The sequence below is a fragment of the Pteropus alecto genome, unplaced genomic scaffold (genome assembly GCF_000325575.1).
Source record: "Pteropus alecto unplaced genomic scaffold, ASM32557v1 scaffold164, whole genome shotgun sequence".
NCBI lineage: Eukaryota > Metazoa > Chordata > Mammalia > Chiroptera > Pteropodidae > Pteropus > Pteropus alecto.
The window spans coordinates 4,663,297-4,685,623 of record NW_006439568.1 but is presented as its reverse complement, the minus strand read 5'-3'; the positions used below and the strand labels follow the sequence as shown (position 1 = coordinate 4,685,623).

General features: G+C 35.0%; 1 protein-coding gene across 2 annotated transcripts in view; it reads right to left on the bottom strand.

The window, feature by feature from the left end:
- Positions 1–7,546: 7,546 nt before the first annotated feature.
- ATAD2 (ATPase family, AAA domain containing 2) overlaps positions 7,547–22,327 on the bottom strand; it is a 55,528-nt gene continuing 40,747 nt past the window's right edge. For both annotated transcript variants that reach the window (XM_006916575.3, XM_025050059.1), the window contains exons 20-28: positions 18,258–18,393; positions 16,900–17,096; positions 16,191–16,350; positions 14,126–14,248; positions 13,856–13,999; positions 11,860–12,255; positions 10,174–10,307; positions 9,184–9,312; positions 7,547–8,423 (exon numbers count right to left, since the gene is read on the bottom strand). In XM_006916575.3, the coding sequence (XP_006916637.1) occupies positions 8,379–8,423; positions 9,184–9,312; positions 10,174–10,307; positions 11,860–12,255; positions 13,856–13,999; positions 14,126–14,248; positions 16,191–16,350; positions 16,900–17,096; positions 18,258–18,393 (1,464 nt within the window). In that variant the 3' untranslated portion in view covers positions 7,547–8,378. The remainder of the gene's footprint in view (positions 8,424–9,183; positions 9,313–10,173; positions 10,308–11,859; positions 12,256–13,855; positions 14,000–14,125; positions 14,249–16,190; positions 16,351–16,899; positions 17,097–18,257; positions 18,394–22,327) is intronic.

The window sequence follows — 22,327 nt, the reverse complement described above, 5'->3', positions numbered from 1 at the left end:
TAAAACATATAAACTGAATGAAAAAAATAATTATACAACATGAGATTGGGGAAACTTATTTTTCTTCCTAAATAATTAAAGCAAAAGCTTGTCTTTTTTTTGAGACCCCGATTTTCCTAAGTATTCACCATAGTAAATAGCTATAATTAGGATTCATCACACGTAATCAGTTTCCAAATTATTTTGTGAATACATTATCTATTGCAAGGAGCCCCCTTTCCTTCCCCAATCTTTAAGCCAGTCGAAGTTTCATGAGGGTCCTTTAAACCAATACTGTGGCTCACAATGTGTGCATGTCCTGGGAACCTCTGTTTGGCACTCTTTGATCCACTAAATGATTTAGCCCAGTATCTTTTGGATGTTTAAATCATTTTGATTTGGCATGTGCTCTGAAGGTAGCAGTATTCCAAGAGCCCTCTCACTGCATGTTAAGTGCTGTTCTCTGACTCCCAGCCAGAGCACTGATGTTGGCAGGGTTGATCGCTCAAATGTAATGATTTCATTTCCAACCTTTGCACACTAAAATTACATAGCCTAAACACGAAGCGTCCAGATTTTTCCTCTTAAAAACAGAATAAAGACATAATTTAACATTGCTACAAAATAATCAAGACAATGTTTGAAACTGGAAATTTGAAAATAGGCTGCCACAATAAAACTAATGCTGGTTTGGGAGGTTCAAACATAGCTGAGAAACCTAAAATATTTTATAGCTACTGTTAGGCATTTCATATTTTTCTACTTTCACGTTATAAAGGAAGCGAGTATCTTAGGTTGGGTTCTCCCTAAAGACCCCGAGTAAAAGATGTGAGAGCAAATGGTCATGTGAGAGGTGATGCCAAGAAGTACAAGCAAGGAAATGGAGTGAGACAGGGAAGAGAAGGGAGCTAATACAGAGGGAAGTTTTAGGCAGGTATCGCTGAGACCTAGAGCTGGTTCAGGCATTTTCCTGGGATGTTCACATCCAGCATGGACCACGAGAAAACCCTCAGGTGGGGTTTCAGATGTTTGTATGCTGTTGCCAATGGCACACACAGGAATGTTAAATGCCAAGAGCATATGAGTAGGGCATCTAGTGTCTGTTTGGGGGAGGTGGTTAAGAACATGTTTTGATCACACAGACATAGTAGAGTCCTGGTTCTGCCATTTATGTGTGAAATTGAGTAAATAACCTAATCTATCTAAGTCTTAGTTTCTTTATTTGTAAATGAAAATACTAGAACTTACCTCCTGGGGTCTTTGTAAGGATTAAATAAGAAACTGTGTATGTAGACTGCACACAAGGTAATACAGTTCACCATATGTATCAAGAAAACTGGCTCAAATGTACATTAGAAATAATATCAGTAAACTGTGGCTTTGTTAACCTTGAGGACTGATAACTCTCAGGATGGCCTGGTTGCTGGGTTCACACTTCCTTACAACGGGGGTTTCCAATAGTGATGTCTAAATTATGTGACCCTGGCCTCTGGCCATAGCGAGGGTAGACATCATGACCGATCCAATTCTTCATTAGGGCGAACTTTGAAATCCACAACAGGGAATCACTGAGTCTGGGCGTCTTTGTTGCGTCGCGTTAATAACAACTTTTTAAGAACTACTGCAAGGGCCTGCAGTGCTGCGGTTCTTGCCATCGACACTGTGGTAACTGACATCCTTTCAAAAGCATGCCCTTTTGCTAAAGTTAGAGAAAATTTCCGTTGCTTGCAACCCTAAATCTTAACCAATAAAACCCATCTGTTCTTAATCCAACACTTTAAGTGATGGCTAATCTCTCATCACTGTATCTAAACATAATTTTTATATATAATAAAATTTATTTCCCTTAATTTTGTTATCTATTTTATATGATTTATTTTAAATATGTGAATACATATTTATGTATAAATATGTGAATACATATTTATGTATAAATATGTATTTCTCAGTATTTTGTGTTTGTTTCCAAAGCTAGTAAAAAACAAATGAAAATCCCACAACCTCCAGCCATTTTACTGACTATGCAAAAGTGAACAATATACTATGATTAATTAGCTGGGTTTCTGTATCATGAGGATGCCCAGTATGTGGACAAATATTAGCAAACTAAAGTGAAAATTTGTTTTTATAGCCTTGGAATTGGATAACTCTAATAGAAGCAGCTTTTAAAAATAGAATTGAGATGATTTTGTATCTTTAAAAAAAATTAGATGCTATTAGCTAGATCCCATGCTCCTTTACTGAAATTTGGGCTTCCCTTCACCATATCCCTAATGGGCCTCCATTTTCTGTTAACTTCATATTTTCCTAATCTGCTCCTTAATCTTCTGCTTTCCTTATCCATTACCCAGTCATTAAATCAAATATGGACCTACCATGGTAAGTGCTGGATCTATAATCATAGAACAAAATAAACTTACTGACCTTAAAAACCTATAATCTTATGGTGAGACAAACATTAAAAAAAATTATAACATATATAGTTGCAAACTAAGAAGTGTCATATAAGGGTATTAGGGATTAAATGAGAGATTAAAACAGAAAATCTATTTTAATAGGTTTAGTTTAAAAAGCAGATTTAACAGAGGGGCAACAGGAAAACTCTAGATGGTAACCTTTACGCTGAGAAAAAGAGTAGGAGCTAGATATGCATTGGTGGAGGGAAGAGCATTCTAGATAAAGAAAAGAGTATGTTAAAAGCCCAGCAAGAAAAAAACCGCAAAAAGGCTAAGCGTGGCTGGAGTGTTATGGGCCAGAAGAGTGGGGAGGTAAAGCTGAGAGGTAGGCAGGAGCCATAATAAGGATCAAGAATGGCAAGCGTTTATGAGTATGAGCAAATGGCGGTATCAGATTTGAGTTCCTTAAAAGAATATTTTGGCTACTAAGTGGAAAATGATGGCAGGGGCAAGAATAGAAAGCAAGACCAATCGGGAGGCTTCTGCAGTAGTGTAGGCACGTGACTATCATGGGTTGAGAGAACTAGTGGATGAAATGGAGAACTAAGATATTGGCTTTTTCTAATCAAGACTTGGTAATGGACTAGAAGGCGAGGGAGAGGGAAGCTTAAAGTTTCTGGCTTCATTATTTGGATGGATGGCAGTGGCATTTATTGATAAGGGGAACTCTGGAGGAGCAGTAGGTTCAGAAAAAGAACAAAATATGTTGGTCTGTAGTTTAGAAAAGTGATATGGCCTGGAGATATAAATTTGGGAGTAGTTATTATACAAGTAGCATTTAAAGCCTTGAGAGAAGGGAACGACACCTGGAGAAAAAGTGTAACGTGAAGAGAGCCCAGGACCAAGCTCTGAAGAACGTGAAGGTTAAGGGTAGAGGAGGGAAGCCATCAAAAAGTGGGCAGAAAAAAGAGCAGCCATGGAATCTGGAGGGAAAACCATGCACTTGTATGGCTGCATCACAGCAGGCAGAAGACAATTGTTTCAAGTAAGATGTGTGCTCCATAGCACAGAATGATGCTGAGTGGCACAGTATGAAAGACTAATTACGCATTTGATTCAGCAAAATGGCAGTCCTTGGTCCCCTTAGTAAGGGTAGTTTAAAGTATTTTTGCAACCAGCTGTATCCTTTTCCAATCAGGCCCTTCTCCCAAACCAAAAAGCAAAATCATTGTTAAAAAAAGCAAAAACCAACCTCCTTCCTTTTGCTTTGAAACCTGCAGCACTCTTACTCCAAGATGAGTAACTCTCCTTCATGCAAAATCAGTTCAGAATCTCTTTCATCTTCTTCCCCATCTTACTCTCATATGACAACCTCCTTCCTCTTTATCTTCTGAGGAAGACTCAACTCTAGGGGAGATTTGTCCTTTTTCATCACTGTGACTTCCAGACAATCCTAACTTCAGTTTGGAGGCCAGAAGTTCCATATCACTATCACTAGGCCAAAATCAAAGCGTTGGCAGGGCTGTATTCCTCTGGGGAACTAGGAAAGTATCTGTTTCTTGCTTCTTCCAGTTCCTCCTAGTGGCTGGTTGTGTTTCCTAGGCTTGTGGCTGCATGATGCCATTCTTTGACTTGATAGGCTCATTGCCTTCTCTTTCAAAATCTCATTCTGCTTCGCTTTCATTGGATACATGATTGTATTTAAGGCCCACAAAATAATCCAGGATAATCTCCCCATCTCAAGACCCCTAATTTAATTACCCCCAAAGGACCCTCTCTTTTTTTTGTTTTGCCATAGAAAGAAATAGTCACAAGTTCCAGGGTTAGGATGAAGGTGTCATTTGGGTGGCCATGTTTCAGCCTACCACAAAGGTTACATGCCAAGTATGGACTATAAGGACTGTACTTTCTTCCAACTCCCCAGCATCCTGCTATTGACTGAAAAACAAGATGTTTCTAATTGTATTTAATTCACCCTCAAAATTGGAAACTTTTCTGTTCCTGTCAATATCCTCAATCTCCTAGGAGTTTATCTTTATAACTTAAAGAACACTATCTTTAATGTGAACTGTATTACCAAGAAAGGTCTAAGCTTTCCTTTATAAAAATGCCTCCGAGGGCTTCTTCCTTTTGACTCTTGCAGAGCTTTAGCCTGTCATTTTTTTCTAGACCACCCAAGACAAGCTTTCAAGTCCATTTGATGATGCCACCTGTGTGCTCAAGGACACAGTGGCTCCTTATTTTTTCAGCTTTTACCTTCAATAAGCAGCAAGTCCTGAAGTTTGAGACCCTAAGCACCAAAAATATTGTCCCCAACTCTACGTATCCTATATACCCTTGCTGGTTAAGAAATGCATTCCATTATCAATAGAGAACCACCCAACAGCAGCAGTTTAAACAAGGCAGTTTATTTCTCATTTGAATAAGAAATCCACATATAGATAAGGGCTTCAACAACAATACCCTAAAGTTATCATGAGCAACGTTCTTTCTTTACTTTTATGAAGTTGGACATGGGTTCTATCTTTAAGATCACCTCATAGTCCAAGATTGCTTCTGGAGTTACAGCCATTATATATACATAAACTCCAGGCAGCAGGTTAAAAAGGAAGCACAGAAGAGCACAAAGTGCTCTCATACCTTCCCTTCCAAAAAGCCTTCCTTAAAATTGTGCATACTTTCCTTTGTTTCACAGGGGCCAGAACTAAGTTCACATGCTCATATCTTGCTGCAATATAAGAATGAAAACGATTTTCCAGCAGGATACACTCACTGCCCAGGGCTTTGTTACAAGGAATGAGAGAATGGATATTAGGGGTGAAATATCACTCTTTTCCTCAATGTCCTATTATATATAAAGTGAGTTTTAATTCCCACAATATCCCACAGCAAAAAAGTAGTTACCTGATATTCAAATCCTAATAAAGTCTCTCATATTATGGGGCAATCTCAATTGCATTATTTTACACAACGAAGTACCATGAGTGGAGGGAAGACGTGAGCCTGAAATAAAATCAATACCACAGTACATACTTAGAGGGATCCCTGAGAGAATCAGTTAAAAATAAAAGGCAAAGGGGATGCATAACTCCACATTACTCAAGAGTGGGCTGTACATAGTCATCTTCTTCCAAAGTATAGGACAAAAAAAGGAGGGGGAAGTAATTTTACAAAGGAGAAACACGAGAAACACTACTCTGCCAGGTGATCAAGGTCAATCAAGAGTCACAAATCATACTGACAGTATGTAATCTTGATATACAATCACTTTACTTCTGTGACCTTCCTCTCAAAATTCCATTTCAGTCCTTAAGAAAAACAGAATAATTCCAATAGAGGGGCATCTTCCAGAATACTTGACCAGTAGTCCTCAAAACTGTTAAGTCATCAAAAACATCCACATCCATTACTCAATTGTCTTTTTCTTGTTGAGATTTAATAGCCCTTTATAATAGCATTCCGTAGAAAAAGCACGAAGGTTTTAAATTTTGATTAGGTCCTATATATCTAATTTTACTTTTGTTGCTAGTGTTTTTAGTGCCACATTTAAGAAATAATTGCCAAATTCAAGGTCATAAAAATTTGTCCTTGTTTTCTTCTTCGAATTTCATAGTTTTAGCTCTTAAATTTAGGTTTTTGATCCATTTTGAGTTAAATTTTGTACATGGTGTGAGGTAGAGGTCCACCTTCATTTTTTTACATGTGGATATCCAGTTTTCTCAGCACCATTTGTTGAAAAGACATTCTTTCCTTCATTGAATGGTGTTGGACGCCACTGTCAAAAATGAATAGACCACAGACATATGGATTTGTTTCTGAACTCTCAATTCGATTCTATTGGTCTGTACATCTATCCTTTATGGCAGTACCACACTGTTTTATTAATGTAGCTTTGTGTAAGTTTTAGAATATGAAACTGTGAGTCTTCCAAATTTCTCTTCTTTTTTCAAGATTGTTTTGGCTATTCAAGGCCCCTTGCGATTCCATTATGAATTTAGGGTTGACTTTCCCATTTCTGCAAAAAAGGCCACTGAGATTTCAATAGGTATTGCACTGAATCTGTAGACTGCTTTGGGGAATATTGCTATTTTAACAATATTAAGTCTTCCAACCCATGAATACAGGATGCCTTTCCATTTGTTTAGGTCTTATTTAATTTCTTTCAGCAACATTTTGTACTTATCAGGGTAGAAGTCTTGCACCCCTTTGGTTAAATTTATTCCTAGGTTTTTACTGTCTTAGATGATACTGTAAATAGAATTGCTTTCTTAGTTTCTTTTTTGTATTGTTCATTGCTTGTTGCAACTTTGCTGAATTTATTTATTAGCTTTAACAGATTTTGTGGATTAGGATTTTCTACATATAAGATCATGTCATCTGTGAATAGTTTTACTTCTTCCTTTCCAATATGAATACATCTTATTTCTAACTAATTATTGTAGACTGACTGTACTTTTAAGCAAGAAATGAGAAAGAAGAATTCCAGGCTTGCTATTTCAGCATGGTTTTGAAAGTCTACATTGGAATGTAGACATATTACTTCCTATGTCTGTAGACAGTATGTCATTCAAAGGATAGGAAGTACATTAGTCTTTGTAGGTAAAAAACATACACCATGTAAATAATGCAGTGTCAACAGCATTATAAACAGCAATAAAAATTTTTTTGCATTGTTTTATACTGAATTATCTTTAGGACATTTAAAAATAATGAAAAAATAGAAAGAAATTTGAGAAGCAATTTTTACCTGTAAAATTTATTACAGAAACTATCTATACATGATGAAATTTTAAGTATAAAAGATGAATCTAAAATAAGTTATAATAAACTTCCATAAAAATGAGTGTGTGTGTGTGTGTGCACGAGAGACGGGGAGAGAGGGCGAGGAAATAAATCTAGGAATATAAACATTCTTAAATGTTTTCAGTGACTGGCATTGCTTTATAAGTTACATAAGATAGTATCAATTAAGGTATCTGAATTACTGGGTTTCAGAAGGCTTTAAATAAATATCCAGATAAATCAACAAAAAACGCTCAACTCTGAAATTGTATTAGAATCTAGATCTCTCATATGAGATCATTATCCTGTATTCCTTTTGAAATTTCCAACAGAAGCTATTTTACAAACTAACATTAGAATGTCTCCTAAGAAAAAAAAAAGAATATGCATGGCGGTGAATGAATGGCTTTATTGCTTTAAGAAAGAAATGTATTTTTGGTATCATTAATACAAAATTTATAATATTTATATAATTGTATATAAAAGGTATCTATAGAATATAACCTAAACACAAATTTAGAAGGATATAAACATTTTCAAATATAAAAACTTTGTGCTATTAAAAAGCTGTTTAACAAAGCAGTTATTAACACATTTGTTGTATGTATAATCATAAAAGTTAACTAAAAAATACTTAAACTATTAACCCAAATTAGAATTAGAAAAACGTTTATCTAAAAAGCATTAATTTTGACATTCGAGTACAGAATTGTCAGGGGCCCTCTGGCAAATCATAACTTGACACTGGCTTTTAAGTAACTAGGCATGGGAAGATAAAGGCAGACGGGAGAAGCACTGAAGAAAATGAAGATGGTAAAGACACAATAGTTTCTAGCCTGATACAATTGACTATTCACAAGAAGAATAGAATTAAAAGTGCTTAAAACAAAAAATGTCAATGTCACTAATTACTCAAGTGCCATAAAACATTGGTTATCAAATTAACTTTATTATTAAGAGCTGGCCACACTTCAACTAACGATATGCCACAGCATTAGTACCACTGCAGTGCCTTGTTCAGTCACACTCCCAGTATTTATCAGTAATCTCTGTAATTTATCTTACACATGTACATAAATACCAAGAAACTTTAAATATTCTTATTTACTATTTTAATTTTTTTCCTTAAAGATGCAGGATTTCATCTTGCATCAATTATGTGGATATGACAAAAGTGAATTAAATAGATACAGAATATAAAGAATATATGATACCATGACGTCATGATCTGGAACAACTGAAGTTTTCTACCTCTTGCTCCATTTTCTAGATAAACGAGAGAAAGAAAAAAATAGTAAGTTTCAATGTGGAAAAAGTTAAAGAAACACTACTGTATTGCTGGTTTTTTCCCCCCCAGTCAATATCCTTAAGAATTTATTGCTCATGTACATATCTGATAGTGAAAATAGAAATTCAGTTCAGTATTAAGACTATCACATAAACTAATATCACTGATGAGCTTTCATTATTTAAATCCCTTTGAAATAAATATGAGGTGCATTCATCTTAAGTTAAATTCAAATAGTTATAATCAAGGCACTGGTTTACTTATAAATATTAATATTTTATATTTTGTTGGTACTAGTATTACATATATGATACAATGTAGGTACCAAAGTATACTTTAGTAGGTATATAGTAGCTACCAGTAATATTTAAGTTATACTATATAGGTACCATCCAAAATGTTTTTCCCCCCAATATCTATTTTTAAAAGTTAAGTACTCTAATACCCATTGTAAAGCAAGATTAACTAGAGACAAATAGGTCAATCTTAAGTCTATCTTAAAAAGGAGCTATGTACCTTCATTAATACATAAACAAAATAAAGATTTTCATAGTTTACTGATACTGCAGTAAATAAGCACTCCCAGTGCTTATTAAAGAAACACAAACTAGTGAAGTGTTTGATTAAAAAAAGTATAGAACTCAATTATACCTAGAAATAATCCATAATGCACATATTAAACAATGGTCTTTAAAAATTCTTATAAAATCGGTTAATTTCTTATATAGATTAGTTTACCTGAATAAGTGTTGTTTTGTCATAGTCCCTGCGATGCTGATAAATACACTGGCTAATTATTGCATACAAATTTTCCAACTGAAAAATATTGTATTCTTGACTCTTTTTAACAACAATCTTCAAAAGATTCTAAAAGAAAACATGAGTATTTACATATTTGAGAGAGAAATTCTCTGAGACAAGATATTTTAATTTCGAAGATTTGGGGAATGTTTAGCATATAAACTAGAGAGAAGGCAGACCAAATTATTTGATGAGACATGGCAGCCTCTGATAGTGGCTCCAGCATTTCACCGTAATTATTATTATCATGGTTCTATGATTCTGTCTCTGTGTTGGGTAACTCCCAACTTAAAAATTGGAGGTGGGGAGGTTGCCTATTTCCATTCTACCCATAAATCTCTATAGACAAATTAAAAAATAATCTCAAACTAGATTAATAGTAAAAAAAAAAAGCAACATTTTTGCAGTGTATATTATGGCACTGTAAGTACATTATAACTAATTCCGTTATGTGAAACAAAAAGGAAGTACATAAATGGTGAACCACCTCACCACTTCAGAGTTCTTTTCCTTATAAAAAGGACTTTCCATCTGCTTAGTGTTTTTTTTTTCATGTCTGAAATGGACTCACTGGATTTCTCTGATTCTTCAAGCCTGGCCCTACCAGGATATGCCATTACCTCATGGTTAATAAAAAAATGCCATTATGGAAGACAAAAAACTAACTAAAATTGTTATAGGTAATGGTCATAAAAACAACATATGGGATCAATGATGTAGACAAATCTGTTAAAACTATAATGTCAACACACTAGCCATCTCCAGCCACCACCTTTATGAAAGTTATAATATACCAAGCTTATCCTTTCATAACAGATCATTATTTATTGCATGCCAAACTGGCAAACTGTACTATTACAGACCCTCTTTTGGTGGGTTATGTTACTAATGTGCACAATGAAAGCATTATAGTTTCAGTTTACATACTTTCAATCGTTCGTGGTCCACAACAAGAGAGGGTGTAGGCTGAGAAAGAATGGCCAAAGCCTTCTCAACACTGATGAGCTGCTGCTGCTCTACTTGGGATCGTCTAGCTCGAGTCATTCGCAGAACACACATTTCTAGGATAAATAATTAAATAACATTATTATTTGATTCACAGACGTTATAATCTCTAAAATAAATATTAGGCAAATAAAATAGCAGGACATATTTACTAAGATACAAATACCAATTCTGGCTTATTGACCCTACTGTAAGGTTAAGAGTGTGCCACTTACACACTCAAAAATTAAGGACATTTTAAAAGTATTTTTCAATTGAGTATTTCAGGGGATCTTCAACAGGTTAGACTGTCTTCTACTTAGGCTTAAGACCCAGAGACTTCAAGAGCGAGATGGGACCTCAGTAATCTATATCAGGAGTTCCAAACTACCACCCACAGACCAAATCTGGCCTTCTGCAATAAGTCAACTTCTGTAAGAACACTATCACATCCATTTTACATATGCATGTCACTGTGGCTTTTCTGGCAGGGTTGAGTAGTTGTGAAAGAGGCTGTAGCGCTACATATTTACTATCTGCTCTTTATAAAAATTTGTCTTTCCCTGATCTAGAACAATCTATTTACTGATAGATGAGAAAAAATGAGGACAAGACTTAAAAAGACTTTTCTAAGGTCAATACACCTAATTTTTTAAGAACCCAAATAAGAACCCAAATCTCCTGATATGTAAACAAATACCTGTCTCATAAGTACTTTTTAAAAAAGATGATAAAAAATAAAAAGAATCTAATTCTGAATCCAAATAAAACATACAAATTATAAAGTCAGAGGATTACCATTTAAAATAACCAGATTGAAAAGGCTATATTCTAGTCCATCCTGCTATGATTTCTCAAACACACTGAAACTCATTTCAAGACAATCTTTGAAGATTTACTTATAGCACATAAGCCACTGAAGAAAATCAGTATCATTAAGTCAATACCTGTTTTGACCAAAATACCTTTTTGACCCTGTTATTGCTCTTTTTGTTTTGTAAGATTAAATAATGTTCGCCTTTTCCAAATATTCGACAAATCTAATGCCAAAGGTCTACTAAGATCCAGATGGAAGACAATTCTAAATAAAAAACTCTGGGAGTGAAATTATTAGAATAAATATTATCTTTGAATTAACTTACAATATGGATACAGAAATGATGGGGGTAAGATTTGTTCTACATCACTCAGCAAGAATCACAAGAAACTGCTTATCTTGCTTAAAGATGAGAAGGTATCCTGCTAGCTTTTCAAAACTGCAGAGGCAAGCACTTTGAGACATGCTTTAGCTGAATTATTTTATTCAATCTTCAAAATATGTCATTAACCTGCAACTATCTACCCCAATTTTGCAGAAGAGAAAAGTAAGGCTGGTAGGTCAAGAACCTTGCCCAAGGTCACAAGCTAATAAGTGGTGGACTAGGAGCTCAAATCCAGGTCTGTTTGATGCCACAGTGTGCTTTTAACAACACTGATTTATTAGCTCAACCTATATTAAGATAATGCTATTTTTACTAATTAATACCTGCACTGTGAAAGATAAGAAAAAATAAACTGAGATGGTAGTCACTTAAGAACTTTGAGTAAAACATCTTTTAAAAATTAAGAAGTTGTTTAATTAAGACTTACCTTTTGCTTCATTTTCATCAGATACATCAATTATCTGAGAGCCAAAAGCATCTCCATTGCAAGTAATCTTATCTTTTCTCAATTCTGTACATGCTGTAGTCTTCCCAGATTCTTCAAGTTCATTCTCAATACTACAAATACTTGAATTATTATTTCCCAATTCTTTTTTGCTTTCAGAGACATTTTGGTACCTCTCATTTTCTTCCATTGAAGACTCTTCTGTGTTTCTGGTCTCGTTGTGGTCTAAAGTTATATCGTGATTTTCTTCTGTATCACTCTCAATTTTGTCATCTGTGACATTCTGGCTATCATCTTTTGCCTGTGAAATTCTCTTTCGTTTTGTTATGGTGCCTAGATACCACTTCGACTTTTTGCGGATTTTTCTCTTCAACTGAGCTTCAGAGAATTTAAAGAGAAAGGATAAAAGAATATTTGACAATTTTCTAAAGGCTAAGAAAGTGGGGGAAAATACCTCCTGAGATATAAGAGGATAGAGAATTTGAGAAATCACTGTAGTTTTGAATGGCTGGAATATAGAGCAAAAGTATACAGTACTGAGAAGAAGGTAGAGAAGTGGGCAATGACCTGTCATTCTAAGGAGTTTGAATTTTGCCTTGAATAATTATAAGGAGAGCTATGCATTATCTGTCTGATGCGTATATTACAAAAAAAAAAAAAAAAAAGAAAACGCTTTGGCAGTAGTGTGAGGAATGAACTAGAGAAAGGGCAAGATTAAAAATGGCCTACACTTAAGTGCCTACCATATAGCAGGAACTCTTCTAAATCCTTTCTGTGCAACAACTCACTGAAATTTCACTTTAACCTGATCAGGTTTTACCATTATAAACGTTATTTTATAGGTGAAGAAACTGAAGTATACAAAGATTAAACATTCTGCCTAGACTAGACATAGTATAACCACATTGCGATATTATATTTGGAAGATTTATCCATACTGTTAGATGTAGTTGAAGTTTAATCACTCTCACTGCTGTATAATAATCTGCATTTTTCCATTCTACTGCTGATGGGCATTTGGATTGCTCTCAGTGTTGGGCTATTATGAATATCTGTTCTATGAACATTCTTGTATGCGTCTTTGATGAACATCACGTATGCAATCCTGCTGGGTATATAGCCAGGAATGGATTGTTTTAAGGGGGTTCATAGGGAAATTAAAGACATGAAAAATGACTCCCTTAAAACAATATTATATATATGTACATATATGTGTATGTGTGCATATGTATACACACATATTCATATACACTTTAAGCACACTTGCTTAAAGTTGATTTGACTGAGAGCATTCTGGTAGGGGAGGTCTCTTGCTGGTTTGCCTTGCTCATCTTCCCTTCCCCAGCTGCCTGTTCCCTTTTTTGCAAAAGTAGTGCTTACTTTATCTCAAATCATTACCCCATGATGGACAGACCTGCAATATAATAATGGAAGGTTCTAACACCAGCAACACACACACACACACACACACAATTTTAAAACTTCTGTTTGAAAGCACTGGAGATCTAATAAGGCACTGAGGAATATGACAACAAAGTCTGGGAAAACATATGGATAGCTGAGAGACTAAGAAGCTGAGAATTTGACATTCATGGGGCTTAGAGAGCAAAAAATGGAATTAAGTGCCTGCCAAGAAAAGGAGGTCTTGAGAAAACCCATGGGCTTTGGGTTGGTACTCTGTGAAGTTATATTCCAAGCATAAGGAGGAACAGAAAATAGACCTGAATTTATAGCAAATGTAAATCAGTTGCAAATCAAGTCAACACACAATGAGATGAGGGTGAACTGAGGCTGCAAGTGGTACAGCATTACCAACCTGGGTTTATTTCAAGAATGCAAAGGTACCTTAATAGTAACAAAATCAATATAATTCACTACATCAATATAAAGAAAGGAAACTTAGGTAGAAAGGAAATGGCATTAGAAGAGAATAAAAAGGTTATCATTTCTAAGTGAATATTACCCAAAGCAAACTTACCAGGAGTGCTGCAAGCCACAGGAGTACTGGGTGTCTTTAGCTTTTCATTCTGCTCTGATTCTGATCTTCTATCACCAGCAGGAGTGGAATTTTGCTTTGGCATCACATGGTAATAAGATGGGGCATATTTGGAGGAGCTACAACCTTACAGACATGTGAAATGTCAAATCAAATTTCCAGATTTCAAAATTATTTGAAGGATTAATTAAAAGAACTCATAGTACAAGGAAAAAAAAAGCATCTTTTTCTGATGCCAAATAATTTTCCTACCTCTTTTTTTCCTAGATTCCTGAATTTCTTCACAAAGCTGTTCAAAGTCTTCATCAAGTTCTTCTTTAATTATTGCATAGGCAGTATCTCTTAAAGCACAGGCTCTATGCCTAATAAGACGATCTGAGAAATTTAAATAAAAGGCTTTAAATTTTTTCCTTTTAACAATTTACCAAAAATAAACTGAACATTTTGGGCTAAGGTTGTAGCCATTACAGTTCCTCTGTTAGTTTTACCAGGAATAGTAAAAGTTACTGAAATGTTGTTGTTATGTTTTGGTGCTAATCTAATGTTCTGGACATCTGATTCAATATGGCAGACTAACCCCAAACAATTTCATTACTATGTGCTATCCAGAGCCTTTTAAATATCAGAAAAAAAAATGTAAGAATCAATCAATAGCAAGACTAAATAACATAATGACAACAAAAACAGAAAGGAAGGCTATTAGTGTCATCAGTGAACCAAAATGTAAAAGAATTTCAGAAGAGATACAGAAAATGTTACTGCATTGACAGAGAAACTAAACAAAGACAATGAATGAGCAATCAATCCTACACAGGAAACATTGGGGAAAATCCTAAAGTGAGTCCAAGTACTATAAACTGGAATATACTGAGGCAGAAGGCAGGTAATAAATGAATACATAATTGACTGAATAGCTGGGTCAGTCCCTCTCAGAGGGCAGCAGTCTCCAATATTCACACTTAAGTTGTTTTTGACAATAGTTACACTGTCAGAAGGGATGCTGGAGAAGGTTCTAACATATCATCTGAGCCTAAAGAAAGGCAGAACAAAATTGAAGCACTGGTGTCCAAAGTGTGGTAGCATCAGAATCACCTACGAACTTGTCTGAAATGCAAATTCTACAGAATCAGAAACCCTGGATATGAGGCCCAGCAATCTGTATCTCGTCTTCTAGGAGATTCTGTTGCTTGCTATCATTTGAATATCACTGGTCTAAAGTAATTTCAGGCTGTCACATGGACAGAAAAAGTAGCAGCAGTATGATTGTAATGAAACAAAAAGCCCTCAGTCTTTAGGTTAAACGCTTCTTTCTTTTTATAATTAAGGGGTGTTCCCAGCTTGGTAGCCTGATTCTCACTGCTTACCTCCAGAACTCTGAACTACAAGGAAAAGCCTAGGGAAGGTGGGGTGGAAGACTAGGAGGGGAAAACAGTGAGCTTTTCAATTGCTGAAGAGGTCTCTATGCTAATTAATCTAATTTATAAGCACTACCAATTTAAAAACAGAAAGCCAATGTACTGGAGGAGAAAGTTTATGCAGGAAACAGATTATTTAAAAAATATATATTATCCACTCAAAGTGTTAAAGACACTGCATCCATAAAACAATAGGAAGCTAGAAAAAAGAAATACCTGAGAAAAAATATTTTTGGAAATGAACAAGTTTATATCAAATATGTAGATATTTGACTACATCATTATATATTAACAAATATGTACTTTAAAAAAATCCTGTACTTTATAAATTTTATTTATTAGACTGGTGAGAGTGAAATGGGTATATACACAGAAAAGGTCTGGATAGACACCCCCAAACTTAACAGTGTCCACCTTTGGAGAAAGGAAATGGGGGACTTAGTTTTTAAAACATTATTATTAGCAAGTATTGCATTGTATTACTTTTGTGACAAAAACTGTAATGGTCTTAACCAAGAAAATCCTTTTGAACCTATTTTATTACAGTGTTTATTTTTCCACACTGAGAAAGAACATTGATATACAAAGGAAACAAGCTGAATTGTTATTGCAACGTTGTGTCTCATTAGAGGATATATTATGTAGTAAACACAGGGGTTTTAGAGTGAAAGAAATCTGCATTCAAATTCTGCCTCTGCCACTTCTTGGCAGTACAATCTTGAGTAAGTTTTTTAATCTAAATTTGTAATGAAAATGAGAAGGATGGTTGTTGTGAGAATTAAATGGCACTGTGAATATAAAGTATTTACAATACAGCATTTGTCATAAAATCAACCCCCACTAATTGTTAGCAACTTCCATTCCACCCCCTTTCCAGCTGGAAAAAACCCACTAATGCTCACCTCCAGGATCTCTATCTGGATTGTATTCTAAAGCATTACTACAGATTAGGTCAATATCACTCAAATAGTCTTTCACAGTCAGATACTTGTGAAGATCAATTTTACTGATTACAGATGAAAGGTCCATTGGTTGCTTTATTACAGTGACATAATCAGGAACCTAAAATTCAAACAAATGACCAAATCACTAAATTAACTCTGAACATAAAAACATTTCAGTCAAGTTTCTTTACCAGGCAATAGTAGAAAATAAACACATAAGAGATAATGATAATATATTAATATGAACCTTTGACTCTATTTAAGGCTGGCTTTATTTTGTATTTATTCCTATTTTTGGGTAACTATATCTTCAGTAACATCCTATACCTCTGTCCTTAACCAAACACCACCCATCCTTCCATGTCAACTTAAGGCTTCACTCTCTCAGCTCACTCTGTGTAGGTTAATACCATGTAGCATTAAGGCATTCTCAAATGGCTTCTAGAATGTTTGGGCTGAGCAGACTAAGTTAGCTGTCTATTTTCCGCAGAAAAGGAAAATACATTATCTTGAAGTTTCCATGTGCTTAGGATACCACACAGCACATTTCCATATACAGAGAACAAGTTCTGAGTGTAGACAGAGAACCGCATAAACTATTCACATATTCTCTACTTCTGAAGCATCATAGCTCAGAACACATTTGATCCAAAGATTAAATTAATACCTCATCAGGGTCAACAGGTTTAGTAAATACTCTGAATCGCTTGTCAATAGCAAGCCTATGTGTAACATTTCTTAAGAAAATCCTGAGTTCTCTAAATGTATCTTCTTCTTGTTCTTCCAGTCGTTTCACTTCTTCTGCTGTCAGTGGTTTTGGCTCGGGTGGCGGTGCTACTGGGAGTACCTCCAGGGCCTGCAAAACTTCATAGAATGGAAGATGTGAGTTACTGCTCTCCCATCATATCAAGTGTGACATATGATTCAGTGCACATGGCAGCCAGGCTTTCAGAGGTTATCCTCCTTATATGTAACAGGAAATGAGAGAATTTGGAATGCTAATTCCCAAGTCATTACGTCTGTTCCATTTTAAAATCATTTAAGAAATTATTAAAACTTTAAAAATGCATTATTTCCAGAGCAAGAATATTCTAACTATTGAAAAAGTCTTCTCTACTAATTTTGAACTAATGAAAAACTATGGTATGTTTCAAATATAACAAAAGTTTAATTTTGTTTTACTAGATACGCATTGACTACTCAAGATCAAAAAAGGAATATGAGAGTACTGCCCCAATAAATTAGCAAACTATTTTAAGGGAGTAAGACTAATTATAACAACATTGTAATGTCATATTAGTATGAAAAAGTACAGTGGGTCTAAGACAGAAAATTAGTTTTGCCTAGATATGTTAGGGAAGAAAAAATGAGTTGTACTAAAAGAACAAAGATTTCCTTAGGCAGAGGTGGGGAATGAGGAGAGAAGCATTACTGACAGCAAGTACGAACGACATTATGAAAGGACAGCTATACGTTGCCTATGGTATAAAGATAGAGTGCTTTGCAAGAATAGAGGTGGGGGAAGGAGGGAGAACAAAAGTGTCAAAAATGGGCTTGGAAAGACAGATTTGGGCTACACTATGAATTCCAGACCAAAGTGCACATAGGCTGGGGCTATACTATGAAAGGCCTTGTGTGCTTTAAGAACTTTAGTCTATTTTAATGGGGAACAGATTTTTTTTTAAATTTATGCCTATAGCACCTGGTCTCCCATCCAAATACTAACCAGATCCGACCTTGCTTAGCTTCTGAGATCAGACATTGGGCTTGTTCAGGGTGGCATGGCTGGAGACCATGGACCATGGCTCCACAGGGGCACAAACCCAGAACCTTCTGCGTGTAAAGCAGATGTGCTAAACGCTACACTATGGAACCACGTCTGGGAACAGATTTTTAAGCAGAAGTTATCAACCTTACAACTGAAGTTTTGAGCTTGTGTTATAAGAAGATGGGAATGCCATTAACTGCTATCTCATTCTCACTTTCTCAAAATTATCGCATATTAACTTTGATAGAGTAACTAACCTGCTTTCTTTTTTGATATAGGAGGCTTAGCAGCTTGCTTTAGAATTAAATCTTCAAAAAATTTTGTCCGTTCTTCTTTACTAGGTAACTGGACGTTGAAAATTTCTCCATAATCATGGATAAATAATTCTTGTACCTTAAAAAAGAAAATAAGTGCATCACACACACACAAGTATCAATCATTCAATGCAACAGTAGGTTGCACAGATATATTTTTAATAACAATCTAAGTTTGTTATAAAGAAATGATCTTTAAATTTTTTACATATGCTGGATTTGTGTATAAAGCCATATATGCAACAGATTAGAAACTAAAACACATGGGATGTTCTTTAAAACTCAAGACTGGTAATTGACATGGCATTATTTTACTTAAAGTATTTTGTTAAGATCAATTAATTCACTTTCAGTCTAAAGAGAGCTATGAGAATGAGTGGGTTGTTCAATAAGAATTATTGAACAAGTGTTGGTAAGGATGTAGAGAAATTAAAACCCTTGTGCTGGTAGGACTGTAAAATAGTTCAGCCATTAACATTCAGTTAACATTCACCATAGAAAACAGTATGATGGTTCCTCAAAAGGTTAAACACAGGATTACCATGTAACCCAGTATATATATATATTCAACAGAACAGAAAACAAAGACTCAAGCAGATACTTGTAAACCAATAATCACAGCAGGAGTATTCACAATAGCCAAGAAGTAGAGACAATCAAAGGGCTCATCTCCAGATGAATGGATAAACAAAATGTGGTACACAGACATACAATATTATTCATCCTTAAAAATGAATGAAATTCTAATATATGCTACAACATGAACCTTGAAAAGGTTAGGCTAAGTGAAATAAGCCATTCACAAAAGGACAAGTACCATATAACTCCAACTATATAAGCTGCCCCAAAAAATATAAAGGCAAAACACATTGCAAAAGAATGTTTCTAAACAAACCTCTAGACTCTTCCCAGTACTATTATGAGAGGGTAATAATGTTTATTCCTTGTATAACACTTGTGTACTTTTATAACTTTAATGTAGAGAAGTTTATATTCATACCTTTTGTATTGTCTGCTTTGCAGTCTTCCATGCTCCAAGATAAAAATGTTCTCCTCTAAATACATTACATTATTAACATTTCCCTATTATCTCAACAGTCTCTATTTTTGATAATTAATTTATTAAATTACTATGTATACAAAAGTCTACTAATGAACTATATTCCATTAATTTGTCCATTCTGGCCCAAATTCCAGAGTTTTAATTACTAACTGTGGTATATTTTAGTGTTTGATGGGTTGGAAACTGCTTTTTCAAAAATTTCTGGGAAATTCAAGGACTTCTTTCTACATATTAATTTAAGAATCTACTTATTTTATTGTGATTTCTATTGGAATTTGTATCTTTCCCCTCCCTTTTCTGGTGGCCTGAAAGTTTTATGTTATATTTCTATTCTTTTATTGTTACGTTTTAACAGACACATCCGAGGCTTCTTTTCCAATCAAACTCTAAGGTTAATAAACATTTACATAACAGAAAAAAATCTCAATGTGCTTTATTTCCATCGTCTCCTTCACCATGTCCTCCTGCCATTTCAAGTTCAGACCAAGACCAATTTAGATTTAGTTTCGCATTCCTTTATAATTTTTTTCTATCATAATTTGGTGACGTTTTACTGTTTTCTTTGCTCACTGTTTGTTACATGCCACTTCCACAAAATAAAAAATCCAAGAGAAGTACTTCTTTAATAATTCTTTCAGTCACGGCTTTATGGGCAACAGTTTCTTGGGTATTGCATGTTCGAAAATATATTTTGTTCTCTAAATGCTAACTTCACTGGGCAAAAATAATTATAGGCCCAAAATTGTTTTCCTTCGAATCTTTGAAAATATTGCTCAGTTGTCTCCTTAGGAGCCAGTATTACCAATGAAAAAGTAAAAGCAATTTGATTTTCAGCCTTTCCTACTAATGTTTTTTCTTCTGGAAGATTTTCTCCGTAGTTTTGGCATTCTGAAATTTTATTTAGATGTGGGCCTTTTTTTTGCGATTTTATTTGTTTATTAATTCTTTAATGTCACCACCTTTTATTTGACACCTTTTACCCCATCTACCTCCCTCTCCCACCACCCCCCAGTAGCCACTAGTCCATTGTCCATTGTCCATGTCCATGAGTCTATTTATTTGTCCTGTTAGTTTGCTGTTTTTAGGTTTATATCCCACATGTAAGTGATATCATGTGATTTTCAACTTTTTCTGTCTGGCTTATTTCGCTTAGCATGATTATCTCGAGGTTCATCCATGTTGTCGCAAATGGAAGTATTTCATCTCTTCTTATGGCTGAGTGATGTTCCAATGTATATATGTACCACAGCTTCTTTATCCAATCATCTATCATAGGACATGTCAGTTGCTTCCATGTCCAGGCCGCCACGAATAATGCTGCTGTGAACATCAGTGTGCAAATATCTTTTTAGATATGAGTTTTCAAGTCTTTGGGGTAAATACCCAGTAGAGAAATTGCTGGATCATATGGTAGATCAGTTCTTACATTTTTTGAGGAACCTCCATACTGTTTTCCATAGTGGCTGTACCAATTTGCAGTCCCACCAGCAGTGTACGAGGGTTCCTTTTTCTCCACATCCTCTCCAAAAATGTGGGCCTTTTCATATCCATCAAGTTGGATCTAGGTCTTTCAAATCTGAAGACTTATAGTATTCTTGAATTCTAGGATCTGTTCTATTTAAAGACTCTTCTACACTTCTCTTTTCTCCTATAAATCTCATTACATAGATGTTAGACCTGAATCTATCTTGTCCATTTCCTTTACCTTTTTCCTCACTTTTCAAATCTTTGTCCTTCTGTACTATATACTGTAAGCATTCCTGGTCTCATGATCTTCCACCTTGCTAATTCACTCTTCATCTGTGTCTGCTCCTTTTCAGGCCTATGGGGTTTTTTTTTATGTGAGAGGAGTAACTTAAAATGTCTCCAATTGGTTCTTTTCCACAAAAGTCTGTTGGTGATGCATGGATATGATTATGGAGTTTTCCTTCCGCAAATGCTTATTTATAATCTTATTTCTGCTTGGAAATCTGACTGTCCACAGATGATTTTCTGTTTATTCTAGCTTCTATTTCCAGTGATTATGGAAGAAGCTAGTCTATAGTGGAAAATGAATGTGCCTGTCATTTGTCTTCTGGGCACAGGGGCTTCCCATTCATCCTGATATCAACAGCCATAGATAAATCACTGCTCTGCACACTAGTCCTTGGGCCCACCTTCACTGCTCTATCTGAGGACAAACAATTCTGCTGACTACTTATTGTTGGCATGGCCAGAAGAAAGCCAATTACCCTAAAGTTATCCAAAGGCTCTTTCGATTCCTTCCTAGCACTGACCAGAGCTAGAAATCACTCATCTTTCCAAACAGCCCTTTCATGCACATCCTTTAAACTGTAGTTACCCTTATCAATGTAATCCCCACTGCTTTATCTTTCATGGATTCATTAAAGTTTCTAATCTATTGATAACATTCTTTCTCATTTTTCCATACTGCTCTGAGTTGTTAGGGTCCACTCATTTTTGACTTATACGCTCATGCATACAGGGACTCTGAAGTTTTGAGATGAATAAACTTTAATGTAGCAAATAATGGTACATGCAATACTATAGTCCAATGCTACAGGCATATCACTGAATCACTAAAGACTATGTAAGGCTCAAAGTAGACTCGCTTATTTGCATCTATATAGATTATTAATTTTTTAAAATGAGCAAATTCTGGTCCTGTGCCCACTCCACCATACTCTACAGTATGGTACTGGGATACTTTACCCAGTTTACAATTATATGCTTAGGAAATATTACTCTAAGAAAACAGAGAAGCTATACTTAAAAAAAAAACAAAAAGAAAAAAAAAAACAAAAAAATCCTTTTAAGTACAAATTCCCACATTCTTGATAAAGTTATACCATATTAAACTAATTAGTTTTTCAACCTTCCTATATCCATATTAAGAAAAGTTTAGCTAGCTTGTCTTGTTACCAAGAGTATCAATTCATTATCTTTGTTT